This window comes from Meleagris gallopavo, chromosome 6, assembly GCF_000146605.3.
Source record: "Meleagris gallopavo isolate NT-WF06-2002-E0010 breed Aviagen turkey brand Nicholas breeding stock chromosome 6, Turkey_5.1, whole genome shotgun sequence".
Classification (NCBI taxonomy): domain Eukaryota; kingdom Metazoa; phylum Chordata; class Aves; order Galliformes; family Phasianidae; genus Meleagris; species Meleagris gallopavo.
The window spans coordinates 38,024,246-38,044,753 of record NC_015016.2 but is presented as its reverse complement, the minus strand read 5'-3'; the positions used below and the strand labels follow the sequence as shown (position 1 = coordinate 38,044,753).

Here is a 20,508-nt window from a genome sequence, read left to right as displayed (position 1 = left end):
AAATTAAACCAATTATTTGCCAGTGATACGGGTCTGCAAATTTTGGAAGCAGTAAATTAAGAATAATCACTGATTAGATACGTCACAGAGTACTTAAGCATCTTGGGTCTTTTTACAGATAATATTTGCTAGGCTATGAGTTCATTTATGAAAAGATAATGACCCAGGAAATATTTTCCTTAATTGCAAAGGAGCTGTTTATGACAGTATCTGGGGAACTAATTAGAAAGGAGTTTCATTTGTAAAGGACCTGGCTTTAAACTCAGTAAGTGATTTTTAAAGGACTTGCTTGAGATAGAGCACAGTTTCTATGCAGTCAGATCTGATTTCTGAGGAGTAGCAACATTTTGCAGAAGTGGAAGCAAGTACATCTCAGGTCCCCACGATGGCAGGGATGCAGCCAGTGTTGGCATGCTCCTGCTACAGGGAATTGCTCAGCACGACTCATCAAATCCTTTTCTGTTTCACTACAGCAGATGTGGAGACATTCAGAAGCATGCAAATGGGAGAATAGCTACCTCTAAAGTAAAGTGAGATTTTGTAAAAATACTTCCATATTTGCCAAGGGACATATAGGACCCAGTTGCCAATGGAATAAGTGCCAGGAAAATACTTCATCTGATAGCATCATATGCTCCTATTGAGCGTCATTGCCTCTTTATGGTATCAGAACATAAAGAAACTTCACCTATTAATTAAAAAGGGATGGCACCTTATAGATTTTTTAATATACACACTTTTGTTCTCCATCTAGAACCTTGTAACTAAAATCAGTCATATCTGTAGAATAGCATTACAGTTCATGAGCCTGCAGATCAGACAAACTTCTACTGGACATGATAGGCTGTGAACTTAAAACACTTCCCTGTTGTGTGAACAATCTCATGGTTCCTTATTGCCAGTTCTTTTCCTCTTCTTTTGATGTATCCCTGCTCAGTGGTTTTCTAAAGACTAGGGTCCAAGTCTCACGTGGTTACATAATAATATCAATTTTTAACTTTAAAGTAAAAAAAAAATAATAGCAAACCCACAGTTTTACTCAGAGAAGTGAAGCAAAATTTAAAACAACAAAAAAGACCTACAAACTGCCCCCCCCTCCCCTCCTCTTTATCTAGTGAGGATGTATCAAGCTGTAGCCCAATATGTAGTATGAACAGGAACTCCAAACGTTTAACATTTAAGCAGCCAGTTTCATGATGTTTAAATGTGTATCAAGACTTCAACAAAACATTCAGCATGGCAAATTGGCCTTTTTCTTTAATATTTCAAAAGAAATAAAAACATCAATTAAGCATTTAAGGAAGAAACATAATTTTAAAATATTCTAAGTAGCAGATCCCCAAAACAAGTGACAAATTGAAAGAGGGCTCTGCATTACTTCTAGTGGGCATTAATGCTGTACTACTCAGTGCTACCTCAGCAGCAGGACTGACTTGGGGGCACCAGTGAAGATTCTCTGGATTTGTGAGCTAGTTTGCTAACAAAATTTGGCATCACTATGTACAGTTCATTCTCTCCGTTTAAGAAACCTGGGACTCAATGAGCTGGGACTGCTACAGGCAGAGATGGATTAGCAGAGCCATACATAAAACTTGTCAAGTGCGTGCCCACGCTCAGCATTTAGCCAACCTTCTCAAATGCCTCACTGTCTTCTGAGCCACCAAATGAAAATATTCCATGTTGCTACACTTTTAATAACTTCTGAACTCTTATGCCACTTATTACGTAAAATTTTGGAATGGAACAAACAAAAAAAAAAAAAAAGAAAAAGAAAAAAAATAGCAAACAAACAAAATTAACGCACAAAAAGTCACCACATCTATTGTCTATTCCGGCATCGAAAATAGGATTGATTTATTTTTACGCAAGTCGAGAGTTTCAAAATTAAATAAGTCTGTTTTACAAATTATTTACTTTCCACGAGATCCATTTCCCCTTGAAGCACGCTGTGCATGCCCTCCTAGTGTGAACAGTTTACAGTCTGTGATCAGGCACAGACCTACTTGGCTGGATTTTTTTCCCTCTCAAAATGGCAATTCTGAGAATCATAAATAACACAGCACAGTTATTGCAATTTGAGTTTATTCCCAATAAATAAAATTAGCTAAGCAGTTTTCTATGCAGCTTAGCTCTTTCTTTGCTAGCTTATGATTTCACATCGACTTGCTTCATGTTGCTAGTCACAATCAAATTCTGCCACTGCAAGTATAAAATGAAGAACATAAACTAATAAATGCATAGTGAAAAATGCATACATTCAAGTGATCACAAATAAGCTTTAATCTTCATAGGATATTTGAAACGAAAAAAAAAACCTTAAAATTTAAAATTATATATATTGCCTAACATAGATTCCAGCGTATATTTGTTATATGCTACAAAGTTCTGTTTATCAGAACACTAGAGCGGAAATCTCCTCATCATTAAGCCCCAGATGATCAGAACACTTAGAGATGCTGGTAAACTTAAGCAGTTGAGCAGCACCACTGACTTAAAACACAAGGCAGGACAGATTCCTGTGGGGAGTTATGAAGCAGCAGTTTATCAATCCATTCCAATTATCTCCAGCACTTACAATAAGCCTCCAGTTATCTCATTTTTGTTTTACAAACAGTTCACTTATGAAACAGGTCATGGCAAAGTTTAAGTCTTGGTCTAAAAACAGCAGAGCAACCAGAGAAATAAAACTGTATGGGATATATGGTAAGTTAACACAGATAACCTAGTGGCAAGTTTTGACCATAAACCCACTGCAATCCTAATGAATGTGTATCTACATTCTCAGGTTCTGAATGTTAAAAGTAAATAGATCGTTGCTAAGACTTATTGACAAGAAAAAATGTCATAATGAAATATTAAAATTATAAATAGAGTCTCTATAGTTCTCCTCATGTTAGCATTTTTCTCTTAAGACTAACACTTCCATTCATCAAATCAAGTCACGTTCAGTTTGAAAAAAAAAAAATACATAAAATGAAGAATATGTAGTTGAAGTGTTTGTCTCCTACATATTACTGTGATTCATAGCTTTTATTTATTTAAAAAAAAGAATTCCCACAGGCAGGACTACAGACTTTCAGTTATTTTTCCAGGCTGATCTTCTAAGGTCCTAGCAAAACGCTCAGAATAATGTGAGCTCCTGATTAAACCAGGAAGTAAATCTGAATGCATGCAATTAAAGTGTCTGCAAGGGCAGATGCAGATGACAGTAATTCATACTCTAAGAAATGGGCTTGTGTATTTGGCAGATTAACTGTTCTGTATTCCATTGCAATGAGGTATGGAAACTGTACTGTGAAACAACCATTACTCATTCCCTCTGCTCCAAGCACGTAGGTCTATCAAAGTCGAGCCAGGCTGGAGAGGGCAAGGGGCGACTGCTGGAAAGAGAAGAGCCTACGTGTTTCAGATTAACACTTCCCTTGAATGGCTTCTTTTATTTAATTTCCCCTACTTTTTTAAATTAGCAAGTACAGTAGGTCCAGAAGGGAAATGTGCAAGGGGAAGAGGGAGAGAGAGGGAAAAAGCAAAAGCAGCCAAAACTCTCCAACTTGTTCATTAGGGTTTTTGTGTTTGAACATCTGAATGAATCATGTGTCTGTTTTTCATTATTCTCCATATGTGATTGTTGCCTGCTTTGTTCATTGATTTCTGGCTACTTTGTCATGACTGCGCTTATTTTGTTTTATATATTGTTCTCTTACAGATGATTGTTGCTTCTAGTATGTCTCACTTAGTTTTTATGCCACCAACAAAGACTAATCTTTAAATGAGAAGTTACGTCAAAAGAATTCCCTTGTTAACTCCCTTGAAGCATATATGATTTCTTCAGACCGACTGCTTAATTCATACCAGGAGTAAATCCTCAGATGACACTATTCCTTAGCATGCCAGTAATGAAGCAGGTATCGCAAGGGATACTGAAGGGTGACGTACTGTCCATTTTTCAGAGTGTCTTCTGCATTTTTCAAAGAGGAAACTTTTTGCTAACCAGAGGTCTGTTTTAACCGATTTGCACATTCATACACATGGTACTTGAAACAATTTCTTTGTTGTATACACTATTTTAAATTTTTAAGTCTACTCTACACCTTGGAAAAAAACCATGAATGAGGCTGAAATAGATTTTGAAATCTCCAATCACATGATTTCTTCTATCATTGACATGAAGGTAATCTTCTTCACTACATAAACAGCAGAGGATGATGGGATCATTTAACAGGATAGCTCATACTTTGAGAAAGATGTGTGATAACCAAAAGACTGGGGAGGAGCAAACAAAACGCCTGCTGTTTGTTATCTTGCTTGATTTAAAGGACTGGATGTAGGCCCCGGTGAATTAGAGATACGTCAACTTAGATTCAACTTCTGGAAAAATCTTTCAACAAATAGTAAATAAACCAATTCACAGTGCCTCAAAGGCACCAGGTGATGAGTACCACACAGCATTGATTAGAAAGAATAAATGTCACACTGTATCTCCATCCAAACACAGGTAACTAAGTTCCATGGAGAGGTAAATACTGTATGTTTCAATCAAAACTTGGTTGTCCCTCATAACATGAAGAGATGGAAGAAATACGACCTAGCTAAAACTGCTGTGACGTAGTTGCAAAACTGATTGGCACATCCAATTTAAAAATAAAGTTCTCAGTGGCTCACTGTTAAACTACCTGGTATGCTGAGAAGGTTTCCTCATATGTCTCTCCCAGGTCTGTTATTATTCTGTCTTTTCCAAATTATCTTGTCCAGTGGATTATAGAAATCATTTATTAACTGTGAAGAGGATACTAAAGAGGTAAGTGCTGTAAGCACTCTGAAGGACTTAAGGCTTGAGAATAATCTTGACAAATTAAGGAGCAGCCGGGAAAAAAAGACGATAAAATTCAGTGCAGACAAATGAAAAGTACTAGCCTTAGGAGGGAATAATGAGCAGCACAAAGAAGAGCACACAGTAAGGAATGCCTGGCTGGCGGCAACGCCTGAGAAGAGAACAACAGAACCAAGGGGCTGCTGAGAATCTCTTAGCAACACCCTCATACAGCATATGTTCTCATACAACACCATCAAAAGTACATTTAAACTTTAAATTTACATAGTTCTTTATATGTATAAATAAACAAACAGGGGAGCCACACGACCACACAGAATACAAATGAAATAAACTCTCCACGTTATTGAAAATGGCCAGACTCAGGCTGACTGACATTCTGTACTCGGCTCTGAGGACTTCTGGTTAGAAGTGAACTAATTAGAGAGACCAGTGAAGTACAATATAAGAAACTTGAAACAGATTGCTTTTAAGAAAGGAGTGAAAGTTCCAATGTATAATCTAAAGAAAGATCAGATAGTTGCATAGCAGTCTTCAAATATATGTTTGCTGCAAAGAAGAAGGGAATAAACTGTTCTGCATCCACTGGGAAGAAAGAAAAGAAGCAATAGGCTCAAATTGCATAAGGAGAGATTTGGGTTAGATATTAGGAAATACTTTATTACAGCGAGAACAGCAAGCAGTGTTGCAGCTTGCCTGAAGAGCTTGCGGAGCCTCCACCACTGGAAGCCTCCAGGCATGAGCGAGGCAAACATCCGCAGCCTGGCTTGGGCAGCACTGGTCCTGGCCTGGGGCAGGGGAACGGACATGATGACTTCCTCACATCCCTTCCATTCTGATGCCTATCAGACTTTCTTTTTTTTTCCCAGTAATCTCACTGAAGAGGAAGGAAATTGTAGCCAGCCTTTAAAGACGCAAAACTTCTATTCTTTTTATGCCATGAAGCATTCTGTTAATAAATCCAATTATGTTTATGATCTTTTAATGGCACCACTTATGTCATAAAGATCCATCATTGCAAATACAAATAAATATATTTCTCTGCCCTATAGTGTAATAACACAGCATAAAAGCAAACATTTACAGAATTCTAACTCACTGTTGTATGACTCCAACTACAATAATATCAAAACAGACTACAATATAAAGAATGCCAAACCAAGATGTGTGTCTTTCTCAAAGTTTTACCACTCATATTCCTCACAATCTTTTCACTTCACACTTTCGTGTTTTGTGAGGAAATCCATGCCCTTTCTTCTATACTTCAGGCAATGGGAATTGAAAGAAGCTCAGATCATGTGATACCATGTTTGTGGAACAGGTTACAATCAAACATCTATTGTGGAAAGAGAAGGCATAAAGGACAAGAAGGACAATCATTTAGCCTGTTTCCACAAGATTCACTCCATTATCCTTTAGGCTCCTGGCTGAAGCATCTACGGTAAGATCACAGTGGTCCCAAACAAGATCAGCAGAGGCAAATAATTACTCCCTTGCATAGACTTCATTTAATTATTTAATATATTTACAGACCAGTTCAAATCCAATTCCATATGCTTGCTTTGTGTTTCCATTTCAAATGGACAACTTTAAGACAAAAGCCTGGTAGATGAGAAGCTGGACATGAGCAAGCAGTGTGCACTTGCAACCCAGAAGACCAACTGTGTTCTGAGCTGCATTACAAGAGCAGTGGCCAGCAGGAAGAGGGAGGTGATTGTCCCCTTCTACTCGGCTCTCGCAAGGCCCCATTTGAAGTTCTGTGTCCAGGCCTGGGGCCTCTAGCGCAAGAAGGACATGGAGCCCTGAAGCAGCTCCAGAGGAGGGCCACTAAGATGATCAGAGGGCTGGAGCACCTCTCCTATGAAGAAAAGTTGAGGGAACTGGGCTTGTTTAGCTTGGAGAAAAGAAAGCTCCAGGGAGACCTCATTATAGTCTTCCAGTATTTGAAACAAGCATATAGACAGGAGGGAGAATGCTTACAAGAGTAGATAGTGAAAGGACAAAGCGGAATGATTTTAAACTAAGACAGGAGAGGTTTAGGTTGGATATTAGAAGGAAGTCTTCCGCACAGAGGGTGGTGATGCACTGGAACAGGTTGCCCAAGGAGGTTGTGGATGCTCCATCCCTGGAGGAATTCAAGGCCAGGCTGGATGTGGCTCTGGGCAGCCTGGTCTAGTGGCTGGCGACTGCACATAGCAGGGGGGTTGAAACTAGATGATGATTATGGCTCTTTTCAAACCAGGCCATTCTATGAATCCATGATTCTAGGAAAAGACGAAAAAAATGATAGAACAAGAGAATGGAGAAGACCTCAAACTTGCGTTGTATTAAGAAGGAGGTAATACAACCTAAATGTTCCTGTCCACAGAGTAAAGTTTTAGCTGCAGTCTGGCCTAGGGTTATACTAACCTACCCAACTGCAGACCTCCTATGTCTTATCTTTCACATCAGAACCCAGGTCCTCTAGCTCCCCTTGTGCTAAGCTCCAGCTTCTTCTTGCTCTAGGATCACATCCCCAGCCACTCCTAACCCAAAGCCCCTCCCATCCCACCATGTTACAGTTCAGAGCAGCACAATTCCTCCTTGTCAAACCAGCTCAGAGCTCTTTGATCTGCTCAGCCCCTTTTGTAGCTCCTAGTCCTTCCATTTGCTGCTAGTCCTCCTCTCTCTATAGGTCCCCATACCACACTCTTTTTCCAAAACCCAAACCTCCTGGCTATGCAGCCAGCAGCTGGTACATCCATCTCCTCCTGGCTCAGAAACTGCAGCACTTGCTTCTGTGGCCCCCATGCCAGCTTCCTGCACTTGGTCTAGTCCATACCTCCCATGGGAGTATTCCTCCATAAAATAAAACAAGACAACAAACAAAACCAATAACGAAAGCTTCTCATTGTGTTTTTCAAAGTTATATGGACAGCGATGCTACAAAAAATCTGCTTTCACAGGGCACCAAGGAAAGGAAAAGCAAGTCCAGACAAAAGCAAATGTATGGCAATGCTGTTTCTGATGATGCCTCATAACCTATTGGGTTGGTGGAGTTTTCTAAAACTAGCAATGGTAATTTTCAAACCTAATTTTCTCAAGTAGCTAATGAATGTTGCTGCAATAAAGGCACACACTTCTACAAACATCAAGGATGTCCTTGGTACATCCGGCAGGATTTTGCACCTTCTCACAGTATGCCCAAATGTCTTTCTCTGATGCTTCTCTTCAGACTTCATCTTGTGACCAGTGAGATATGCCTGTACACAGTGTTCATACTAACTCACACAGAAATATGGTCCACAACATTTGTCTTATCAGAAGAATCTACTTCAGAAGATTCTATTACTCCAAAAGGATTCTGTATGTCACTAGCATAACGTTACAGACATTTTAAAGGAGAGGTCCCCACCATACAACTGATTGCTTTACAGACTGGTAAATGAATAACAATTCCCTCCCTAAGATAATTCTACATGTTCGCCAGTATTTAACTATGCAGATTTGGCTATACGTACACATATATGTATATCAAACATTATATTTCACTTGAAAGTTTAAGATATTAGCAAAAAATTAAGAAAGAAATAAAAATGTAAAACTGGAAAATGAATCATTTTCATATCTTGGTATTGCAACTGGTAGATATATTTGTGTCACAAACAATTTCTACTTCCAATAGTGTAGACCAAGACTCTACAGAAACAGAAAAATTAAACCAGGTTTTGCTTGGGAAATTTTTCCCATAGGTTTCTTATTTTTACATCAGAAATCAATTTGAATCACTAATGGTATCATTCAAATCAGATGGCACTATGTAGTTAGAAGGTAATTTACTTTTCTGCTGAAGCAATTTGATACTTGTTCTGACTTGTGATTTTCATTTTGTTTGTTAATGAAAAAAATTAATGAGTAATGTCACTGGAAACACAATTCAAAGCATTGGCATTATTAAATATGTTTGCAAGATATTTTACATTATGTTGATTGCAGTGTTGAAGCTATAGCCTTGGCAGCCAAGCCACCAGTCAATCACTCAAATAATGAACTCACAAGGCAGACTTTTTGCACATACCTTTGCACTGATTTGTGTTTTTGTCAAGAATTGCCTTTGTTGATACAATTTTCCCATACCTAAAGAGAAAACAAAAAAAACAGAAATACATGTTATTGTATTTTTATATAACACATATCATATATCCAACATACAAAACATTGCAAAAACAGTAGATCTCCTTCTTGGATGAGTGTATGCCTGCTACACCTGGAGATGTTCCTTTTGCATCTGCAGTTCAACAAACACCTCTAGAGTTCATTTGGAAAGCACTTATCCTCCACCACAGCCTGTTTACCTCTGGCCACTGCACTGTACCGCTAACATAAGTGTCTGATACAGAGTAAACTGTAGAGCGTCAGCACTGCTGACGATGCTTTTTTGGTTATGTTAGTTAGGCTTGCTTAAAAATATTTTTTCATTTTTAGCTGCCAAGAAAAATTTGTAGTAACACAGATGGACTAGATCCAACAACAATGCGGGAGGTATCATCATTTATTTGCATGCATATGTATGTATATATACTCTGAACTTCTGTTTTAGATAAGCAGAAACTTCTGAGATTTATATCCATCTCCTAGGTCTGAGATGAATGCTAAAATTTATTTGAATATATCAAACCTCCCACAGACAGCACAGCACTGCACCAAAACTTGAATTAGGGCACATACAACTTGTTACATTAAGCAATTAAACCATAAAACAGCTATGTGTCTTTACTTTACAGAGATTTAAGCTAAAAATGCAGATTTAATAGTCGCAGTCACTAATCCCAAGTGAACGATCACAGAAGGCCATTTATAGCTGAACGCAACACTTCAAGAGAACAAGGACAGTAATCTTATTCCTCTAGTTACTGTCTTGTCTCGGTCACTGCTTTACCAAAGAGACCTTTCTCCAAAATGTCCCTTGCCCTAATTTTTTTTATTTTTATTTTTTTTAACAGTTGCATTTACTCTGATAGATCAAGTTTTCACTTGGAAAACTCCCTGATACACAACTTCCACTATTAATGAACATATTACTATAAAAGACAATAATAAAATTGCATCTTCTAATGGCAAAACAAAACACTAGATACATTCCTTTACATGGGTGAAATCAACATGACATTGACTGTGAACCGCCAAAGTGCAGTAGACCAATTTTTATTTGATTAATGTTTATTAACAGCAATATAATTTTGCCATTAGTGGCTTCTATCTAAATTCCAGAAACCAGGATATGGAAACCCTGCCACAGTGATCTTCTTTGGCTCAGGACCCATGTCTGCTACTATACAGAAGTGAAAAAAAGTCAAAGTGCTAGTAGAGCACTGTACTGTATACTCTCTGACCTAAAATTCCATAAATTTATGCAGAAAATTGGAATAAAATAAAGTAAAATATTAAAAATAGGAAGAAACAAAAAATTAAAAAAATAAGGAATAGAAAACAAAAAATTAAGAAAAAGAAAAGAAAAATAGAAAAGAAAAAAATAAAGAAAGAAAGAAAAAGACAGAAAAAGAAAACTAAAAAAAAAATAGGAAAAAGATAAGAAAGTACAGATAACCAAAGAGAGAATAGAACCAGCACTCAGGGAGAAAATGGGATCTTTGAGTTTCAGACAGGGATCCAGTGAAAATATCGTCAAAGGGGAGCAGCACCAACACGAAAGACTGGGAACAGCCTGCATAAATGATGGCTAAACACATTGGAACTGGTAAAGATTTGAGGCAATTTCGCAGCTGGAAGACAAAGTTCCCAGCTGAACTCTCCACATTAGACGTAACTCATTAGTACTCAGATAAAGTACTTTAGATAAAGCCACCATGTCTTTTTATCTTGTTTTTGGGACTGACCAAATCGCCACTTTCTACTGTCACTGTTTTTTCTTTCTTTAAGAACCAGAAAAAACATTTCTCTCCATTTGACTTTCATTTCAGGCAGAAAAATGCTTTGCTTTCCTCTCCTTCAACTGAAACCACTCTGAAGGCAGGCAAACTGACCTAAAAACATTAATAATTTGTGCAGCCATCTTTCAGAAGACTTTTTTTTTTTTCCCCCTGGCTCTGTAGACAGGCAGAATTTTGTACTCTGAGAGCAGACGCAATCCAATGCACACCTACCGCCATGGGTAAACGGACAGGTAGCTGTAGGTCTATTTTGCCATAGCTGGCTCCACTCCAAGAGCTTACATAACAGGTTTAATGTTAACCGTGAGATCACATGCTTTTCTAACCTCAGGTGTTTTCAGAATTGAGGCCTTTATACTCACTTATGTTCCACTTAGTTTTATAATTCTTCACAGTAATACCTGGAGTTGACTTTGGCCTCAAAGACGTTAGGGCACACATCTTAAGCAAGCGCAGTCAAATTCTCTGCCAGTATGATTTACGGTTGCTCAGTGGGCCAGTTTACCCAACAGGAAACTTGGCCTGTGCAGTGCATCTTCATTTATTTGATTTATTTAGATTTAAAATTGACTACATGAAAAACATGCAAAAACATGCCTATCTTGTACAGCAAAGGGTTTCTGACAGATATATGGAAAAAGAATCCAACAAAAATCAGTGGCTAACCCACAACAACCTCAAATAAAATACAACCTCTACCTAAACTTCCGCCAACAAAAACTAACACCCAGCCTCCATTTCAGTTCAGCCACTCCTAATGAATTGATATGTTGTTTCATCCAAGTCACCTCAAAGTTAACATTTCTTGCCAGCAAAGACAGACATTTGTGGTTGCCCTGCTTTTATTACAGATTTCGCAAAGTTATTTGCTGCATACTGTGATCCTTCAAATTCTTAGTTACACTAGAGATTTCACTCATAGAAGTAATCCTGTTCAGTCCAGAAGTTTCCTTCAACACGTAGTTACACGCACACCACTTTTGTGTTTGCAAATACAGCCATCTGAGTACCGAGAGGTGCCACGACAACAAATACCATTACAGGCAATTAGACATATGCAGCCAATTTAATCAACATTATAAACTCTGAGATCTTCCACAATAAAGTCATTGGAATTAATTTAGACACTATTTTCCTAAATATTTCAAGTAATTATTTCACAGTAATCAGAACATCAGTCCTGATGAAGAACGTTAGCTTGTGTGCTGCATGAAATCAGGAATATATTTTGCTCCTATAAATGTAGACATGTTTCGTTCTTGCACATATAGAGAGTGGTACCAAGTTATGCCTCATCTCCAAAGGGTGCTGGTTTTTCATTAAGCTACGGTTTCCTCCAAGTGAAAGTACCAAAAATATATTCCTCAGTAACACTGCCCACAGAAATAAGAATAGAGTGCATTGCAGGAGACAGCTTCTTGCTTTCTTATATTTAAATGGAAACCACTACACAATCCAACAGCCTGCACCTCTGCTTCAAGAGTGGTACCATTAACCTAACTGATACTAGGTATAGTTCATGCGTCATGAGAAAACATGATGAGTATTTAATTTCCTCCCAAGTTACACTGCACAGAGGTATTCTTTTCAAGATTATGAAAGAAAAATTCTAGTCAGAAAAAAGATAATTGTGGAGTTCTGTTCATTGCAATCCCTTCCCACCAACCTTTTCATATAATGACTGAATCATTAAGGATAATCTAATGCAACACAGAATCCAAGAGAATAAATGCTATGAATCTGAGAAAACTACCTCAAGAATGTGTCTAGTGAACATCTGAAACAGAATTTTTCTCCAAAAGACTTCCAGACAGACAATGCATTTTTTGATTTTCATTACATTCCGCCCTAAGCGTTATTTAAATGTGGTTTCATTTGGTTTCAACCTTATTTATTTATTTATTTTAATAAATCCTCTTAATCCTGTATCCAACAATGCTTTCAACATTTTTTCATTTAACAATTTTCATTTAAGACCAGATGGTCAAGTGTTTGAGAAATCTTCCATATGAGGAGTAACTGCATAGACAAGGACTTAAGCTCATTAAAGAAGGGCCTGTGCAGTGAAATGAGGACTAGTTGTCTTCATTGTTCTTCATAACATATAAGGTCTGACAAGTAAATTACAAGATGAACAGTTTAAAAAATTTAGGGGAAGATACTTCACCAGAAGGTGAAACTTACACTCATTGACCACAGAACGTGCCAATGTCTCACAGAGTGTATATTTACAGAAAGCTATTAGACAACCTCTGGGCTGGTAGAGCCAAAAAAAAAAAAAAAGGAAAGAAAAAAATCAAAAAGGCACATTCATGGTCCTGAAAGTCACATACTGCTAGAAGATGGGAGAAGGTATTGAGGAAGTATCACTACATATAGTTTTTCAAGAACCCCATTCCATTGCACCCCACGTTTTCCATCTACTCAGCAAGCTCTGGAAAGATGCAAACAATGCAGAATGAACTTCTTAATGTACATCAGAGCTGCAGTACAAATAAATCATTTCAAGAGCTTTCAGGCAAGCAGTCGATCAGCACTTACACTCCAGACAAGGATGATCACTTGTTCCTGGGTTGCTATTTGATAACTACTGCTAAAATCCTTTCTGAAGGAAGCACTTGAGTTGTAAGTGATACCTCCTGCGAGATGCGAGAAACGTTCCCTTCACCCACACAGATCTGACACTGATAGGAATTTGCTATCTCACACAAGAGAGTAAGGTCATTTCTGCTTGTGCCTCCAGGAGTTTAGGGGTGCAGAGGAAAGCAAGTGTGTTATTAGAATTAAGAGAAAAATGAGATTCAGCTGGGAGCAGGCTCAAGGTGGAGGAACCAAGCACCATTCACCCTCCTCCTAGGAAGGAGACAAACCAAAGTAGAAAGCTTGCTTGGGGACTGGTACCACAAAAAGCTATGGAGTAGAAGACGGGATGTCCTGGGAGGCCAGACTGGCCAGGCCACTCAAGCTTTTCACCTTTTTCATGTTATTAAAGAAAACAAAAGCACGAGGGAGAAGTCCTTTTATTCTCTCATTCAAGCTAGCTTTCAAGCTGGCCATGGCTGGTCTTGTAACACAAAATGGTTATCGGACCAGACAGGCCAAGTTCCTCATCCAGCTTGGTACCACAGGTATGCTGCCCTTCTCCATCCAATTATGACAGTAGGTCACAGAAACTTACTAAACACTTCTTTTGCTCCTTTCCAGTCATTACCTGTGTGTTTTAAATAAATGTGAAACTTGGGATTTCAACCTGAGCAACCTCTTCACAGAGTTCTTCCTTGCTTAGTTAAACTAATGGAGCTTGCCTGCATTTCTAAGCATTTAGGTAACAGTATATGCCTTTATCTTGGGAACTTTTGTTTTTGTGTTGACCAGAAGTAATTGGATATAGATAAGAAACTCTGAGGCTTTCATTCTTGTGAATCAACACATAAATAGTGTAACTGGGTTTATTTTGCTTAAAAGTAGACTCTATTAGGAAAAATTATGGATTTCTGGGTGGGGAAAAAGCCAAGATTATGAAAGTCTAAAATACAGAAGGAATTGCTACTGGGTTTCTTGCAAAGATGTTTTTCCTACAATGCCCTCCCCCATATACTTAAGACATCCAAATGCACACAGAAGGGAAGCTCACTCAGAAAAGTTCTCCCCATTACCAGAGACGGGGCTTGTTTATTTTAGTTTCTTCTGCATAATAATTTAAAGAGAAAAAGAAATTGGAGAGGGACAGAGAACTTAAGACCAAACTCTCTTTTTATTTATACAGGTCTGAAATAACTACATTCATTCAATTTAAACCACTTTCTCTTTTCATTGACCAGCTCATTTCTTGGAGGATGGTGGTTGCAGGGAGCCTACCATGTACTAGATTAACAAGACCTTACTTTTGCCCAAGAGTTAGAGTTTAAGCTCTGTCTTCTCCACTTCTTTCAGTCTGATTTTCAAGTTTACAAAGATCATTCCTTTGCAGACTATAATATAAGTTACCACAGGAATTTAAAATAACAACTTGTCCAAGAGTTTCAAAGAAAAAGGGGTGTCTTTCTTAAGTCTTTTGGCCATACATCTGTAATAGCATTGGACTTACAGAAGCTCTCCTAGGGACCTAACTGCTGAATTCTGTATGGCTCAGAATTGCCTAGCAATTTTGAAACATAGTCATATGTTTCTATTCTTAACAACAGAGGTAGGTACACAGTTTTAAGCAGAAAGTAAAGAATATTGTAGCACAAACTTTCTAGAGAACGCAAGCTGATTAAAATCCTAAAGAATGCATGCATATTCAAAAATATCTTCATGTTTAGAGATCTAGTGCTAAGGAAGAATATAATGTTTTGATTCAGAAATGGATTTATTGGACACCATCACACTATGTCTACCAAAAATGCATTTTTCAGAAGAGGAAAAAAAAAAACAACAACAAATGTCTATGAACAACATTCTAACTTTAGATAAGATCTAAGACCTTACAATTCTCATTGAATGACAGAATTCTTTGAGCTGGAAGAGATGCATAAAGGTCACCTAATCAAGCTCCTCTGCAATGAACAGGGACACCAACAGCTAGATCAGATGGCTCAGAGCTAAATCCAGCCTGACCTTGAATGTTTCCAGGGATGGGGCATTCTCCACCTATTCCAGCCTCAACCTATTCCAGTGCCTCAACACCATTACTCTAAAAAAAACTTCTTCCTTATATCCAATCTAAACCTCCCTTCTTTTAGATTTAAACCATTTCCCCTTGCCCTGTCACAACAGACTATGCTAAAGAGCTTGTTCCCTTCTCTCTTACAGTTCCCCTTTAGATACCGAAAGGCTGCTCTCAGGTCTCCCCAGAACAGTCTCTTCTCCAGGCTGAACAGCCCCAGCTCTCTCAGCCTGTCTTCACAAGAGGAGTTTCCATCCCTTGGATCATTTCTGTGGCCACACTCTGGATGCACTCCAACAGCTCCATGTTTCTCCTGTGCTGAGAACTCCACATCTGGATGCAGTACTCCAGGTGAGGCCTCACCAGCACAGAGCACAGGGGCAGGATCACCACAGGATACAGTTGGCTTTCTGGGCTCTGAATGCACATTGCTGGCTCATGTCAGCTTGTCATCCACCAGCACCCCCAGATCCCTTTCAGCAGGATTGTGCTCAACCCTTTTGTCCCGCAACTTGTATTGGTTGTGGGGGTTGCAACAACCCAGGTGCAAGACCTGGCACTTGGATTTGTTGAATATCGTGATATTCCGCTGGGCATAACAGCTCTGTGATGGAAGGAAAGAACCTAATAGGCTGTTTCAGAGTATGGTTGCATTTAATTTACACTAAACTGATAGATCGCATTCAGAAATCCTGCTCTTAAGGAGAAGGTGCAAGCACCACTTAGTTCAAATCAGAAGCTGTAATACCACTGCGGAGCAGTGATCCATTGATGCTTTTTTCAAAGAATATGGAAAGCTTGCTAGTTATAGTGAACTTTACTTCTTATAGTATTTCAACAACTTAGAGTGCATAACATTGCAAATAAACCTCTCAAAATGCATGTAAAAATAGCAGAAGTCAAAACACCTCTCTGCTTTTAAAATGCTAGCTTTTCTTTCCAGTGCCCCTAAAAAATTCTGCTGTTAAAGCACAGAAGGGCATCTTCACTAAAATGGTGCAGACGTCTTACACTGAAGTTAGAAAAATATTTACAATACAATGCAGATATTTACCAACAAACAGAGTCATATTTCCTAGTCAAACTAATCTTCCTCCATATTGTTGAACTTTATATGCACATTCACCTCTCGAAAAATAGTATCATATGAAAGCATACAGTCTCTGGAGACTTACTGTAATTGTTTTGGTACTTGAGAAATTAAGCTAGCTTCAACAGAAGTTAAAGTAAATGAAATTTAAACCGACACTAAATTTCTGAGTATGTAAAGAATCTGTAAGAAGTATACCACTTAGATAGTTCAAACAAAGTATTTCCTGTAGCTGTTTTCCTTTCCTTGTCAAAATATAATTATTATTATTTTCCTTGCATGTAAATGAAATTAAATGTCTTGATCCAACTCTTGCAGAAATCAAAGGCAGATTTTCATTGTCTTCAGTAGGTACAAGCCCAAATCTTATTTGCAATGCTTATAATAAGGCTACAGATTTGTCACACTCTTGATACCCAGAACAGAATAAAATTCCACTTACTGAAATGGCATCCTCAATAAAAGCCTGGCATTTTACAGTGTTTTGTTTGTGTTGTTTTTTTTTCCCCCAGGTTCATTTCACGCAAGACATTTGGCTCTTAGTTGCAGTTTTAATGCTAAATACTGTTTATTCTGAGTTGCTGCTACATACTGTATCCATATTACATCTATATGTTTGAATATTGAAGCTATTTAAAGCGTTTTGAAAATGATTACATTATTGTATATTGTACTTAAATTATAACTCTGACATGTATATTTTTGCTTTGATAGAAAGCCATGCTTTTCCCTTACAGTTCTGCCATGACAAATAACCAGTGTTAATAATTAATTAGCAAAATATTTTACAGTTGCTAAATTAATATAAAAAACAAAATTCATGCAAAAATTAATAACTGTGATTTCATGCAGAACACTTCAGCCCTTCTTCTGGGCCATCATTAAATCTTCAACTACCAATTATTCCGTATTTGCAAGAATTCAGATGTCTTTAAAAATAAAATACAACTGTTGTTTGCAGACATTCGTGAAGAAAATTTTGCAGCACTGCTAAGATGCATTATTTGGAAGACAGCTTAGGGATCTGAAACCTTTTGCAGGGCAAGATGAGCTTTACTGTAGCCTGTCACAAATGGTGCTGCCAGGCATATCCTGATTTTCAAAACACAGGGGGAAAAATGCCATGTTTTCTACTATTAGGACATCACTCATTGGCACTGGAAGAAAAAAAAAAAAGTAGATCTTCAAACCTGAACAATCACCTTTATCCAATAATTTAATTATCTCAGATATTGTAAAGCTAAGCCACTCATCCCCAGTATACAATTCGTATGTGTGGAATTTATTTACTTTGTATGTTCTTGCCTGCTGGGATGTCTTGGGTCCGATTTCTCATTCACACTGTTTCTCGCTTACGGAGGATTCATTGTTAAATTACAGTTGCTATGAACCAGCATGCCAGCATACCATGATATTAATCTCTAAAGTATTCAATCATTGAACAATACTCTCATTATTCAAGAGAACTCTGAGTTCTATGTTTGTGCAGATTTGCTGACATTTCACTAAAACAATTTGCTCTTACAAGAATTATATGGCTGCAATATATTGTAAATATATAGAGAGACATAAAACACTCAATCAGATGGTACCTCTCTAATAATAGCCAAGAAAAGAAAAGGAATTAAGAAGGAATTAAAAAGAAAAGCAAGAACTCCAGCTATCACAAGGGACCAGGAACTCAAACTGATAATTTAAAGCTAAAGCATTTTATAGAGTTCACACAGAGGCCATGTGAATCAAAAGTGTGAGCGAGACTTCAAGTTCACAGAGCTCCCATTTCATTATTTACAAATGATAAAATTCCAGGTACTTGGGATGTCTTTAGAAACAACATGGTTCTGATAAGAATCATTTCTAGGGTTTTTTTTCAAAATACACGCTTTAGGAACTACATCAAAAAACTACTTCTTTTTCTTCAATATAACTTATTTTAAACCTTTTGTTTTCAGTATAGGAATGTTTGTTTTCCAAAGAGTGAAATGTGACCTAAGTAGGGATTTCCTCTGCCTGAAATTTTCAAGGAGAAACAACAAGAGCATGATTTTGGAATTTTTAAGTACAGAAGTGTACACTACTTGTCCAGAAGTAGGACATGATCCTTCTGGTTTTGAATTTCTTAGGATTTTATTTAACTCCACCAAATATATTTTTAAAAGCAAAGATCCTTAGTTCATTTATTTAAGCAACTCTCTAATGTAAAAACAGGGTGTGAAAATGGATTTCAAAAGCTATTTGTCTGTGATAATATGAAATACCCATGCACATGTACAACTTCAGGTGTGTACGGAGCTTAGCTCTACTTAAATTGGACAATTCATGTTTATCAAGGTTAAAGCATACTTACAGACTCACAAGTTAATGAGGTCTTTTTGACACGGAAAGTTCCCCCCTACAGTCCTGGTACAGTAAACAACCTTACACAGGACTTGTAAGTGCATGTTCAGTTAGTAAGCGCTTTGCCCTCATCTGTGCAATCCCTGTAACAATGATGATAATTAATTCTAAGAAAAGAAATCTGTTCTTGCTAGTAACTTACTAAATCTGCCAGGCAAAAGTCCTAAAGGAGGTATACTTCTTCACTCAAAGAGAGATGGACATAATTCAACGTATTAGCCTTGCTGTATCAGCCCTGATGTACAAAGATGTAAACTCTTTAAAGAGGTAAGTTATATGAAAAATTGCACTTTCGAATATCTCTTGGTTTCTAGTAACATGATGGCATCCTGCTGAATCCAACAGGCTACTCCAGTTTACATGGACAGGGCAGCTGCCTCATTATTTTCTGTCTTTGAATATTGAAGTTATTCTTCAAGATAAAACCAAGGGGCAGGAAATAGGAAATCACAGAAGTATAGAGGTTGGAAAGGACCTCTAGAAATCATAGAGTCCAGACCCCCAGTTAAAGCAGGTTCCTGACAGCAAGTCACACAAGTAGGTGTCTAGACAGATATGGAACATCTCCAAAGAAGGAGATTCTACAATCTTCTTGGGCAGCTTGTCCCAGTGCACTGTCACTCTCACAATAATTAGGACATCTGTAGCTCACTGCTCATCAATTAGCACTTTGGAGAGCCAACGAGCTTAAAATGAACAAAATGTTACAGCCAACCTAGAACTGCTCACTCAGGCTTTGTAGAATCATATAATCACCATGGTTGGAAATGATCATCCACTCCAACTATCCTCCTATCACCAATAGCTCTCACTAAGCCATGTCACTCAACATAACGTGCCAGTTTCTCATACTGGACACCTTGACCACAAGTCCCCTACAGGAGAGTGGCAATTGCTGTGCTCTACTGTGCTTCAGCTTATACTTACAGTCAATATGGGTAGGAAAAAGTTAATTAAGCCATGGGATTCACTCAATAAATACACTGTATAACTTCAATCTTTAAAAGGGCACTTGGTTGGTCCTGCCAGGATAGAGAACTAGGATGAAAGATGTGCTCTATCTGCCACCAATCCCTTCTGAAACAAAAATGGACAAATCTAAAGGAAGGAGCAAGAATTTAAATACTTTATGATTCTGCTGAGAAATTTTTCCCCAAGAACAGCAAAACTGAAAAGCAGAGTAAGCATATTTTGAATTTTGACCAGTAGCACTGGATTTGGAATCAAATTAGTTTCAGTCAGGTTTAGGGGTTTTTATATGCATTCAAATAAACCAATTAAATAAAAAATGATCCTCTATCCATATAAAGACACACATGAAGAATCAAAATCTCATTCTGAGCACTGAGCATACTCTGGGAGAATGAGAATTGTGATTCACTGAGACAAACCTACGATTCTTCCTGTAACTGGCCAAGGACTACAGTACTGACAACTCTGGTTGCTCAGTAATACACCAAGAAGTTATGAAAGTAGCTTTAGGTATTAAATAATAACTAAAAAATAAATACACTTGAGATATCCTTTTCTTTTGCTTACATATCATAAGCTTTTGTGATAGACTAAGGTTGTATTTTCAAGCCTCTCTTTACAGAAACAGAAAGAAACCTTT

General features: G+C 37.8%; 1 protein-coding gene across 3 annotated transcripts in view; it reads right to left on the bottom strand.

Annotated features, from left to right (window-relative positions):
• The window catches only part of RBMS3 (RNA binding motif single stranded interacting protein 3), a 600,418-nt gene that overhangs the window by 309,250 nt on the left and 270,660 nt on the right, over window positions 1-20,508 (bottom strand). For all 3 annotated transcript variants that reach the window (XM_031553946.1, XM_031553947.1, XM_019616531.2), the window contains one exon: window positions 8,889-8,947. In XM_031553946.1, the coding sequence (XP_031409806.1) occupies window positions 8,889-8,947 (59 nt within the window). The remainder of the gene's footprint in view (window positions 1-8,888; window positions 8,948-20,508) is intronic.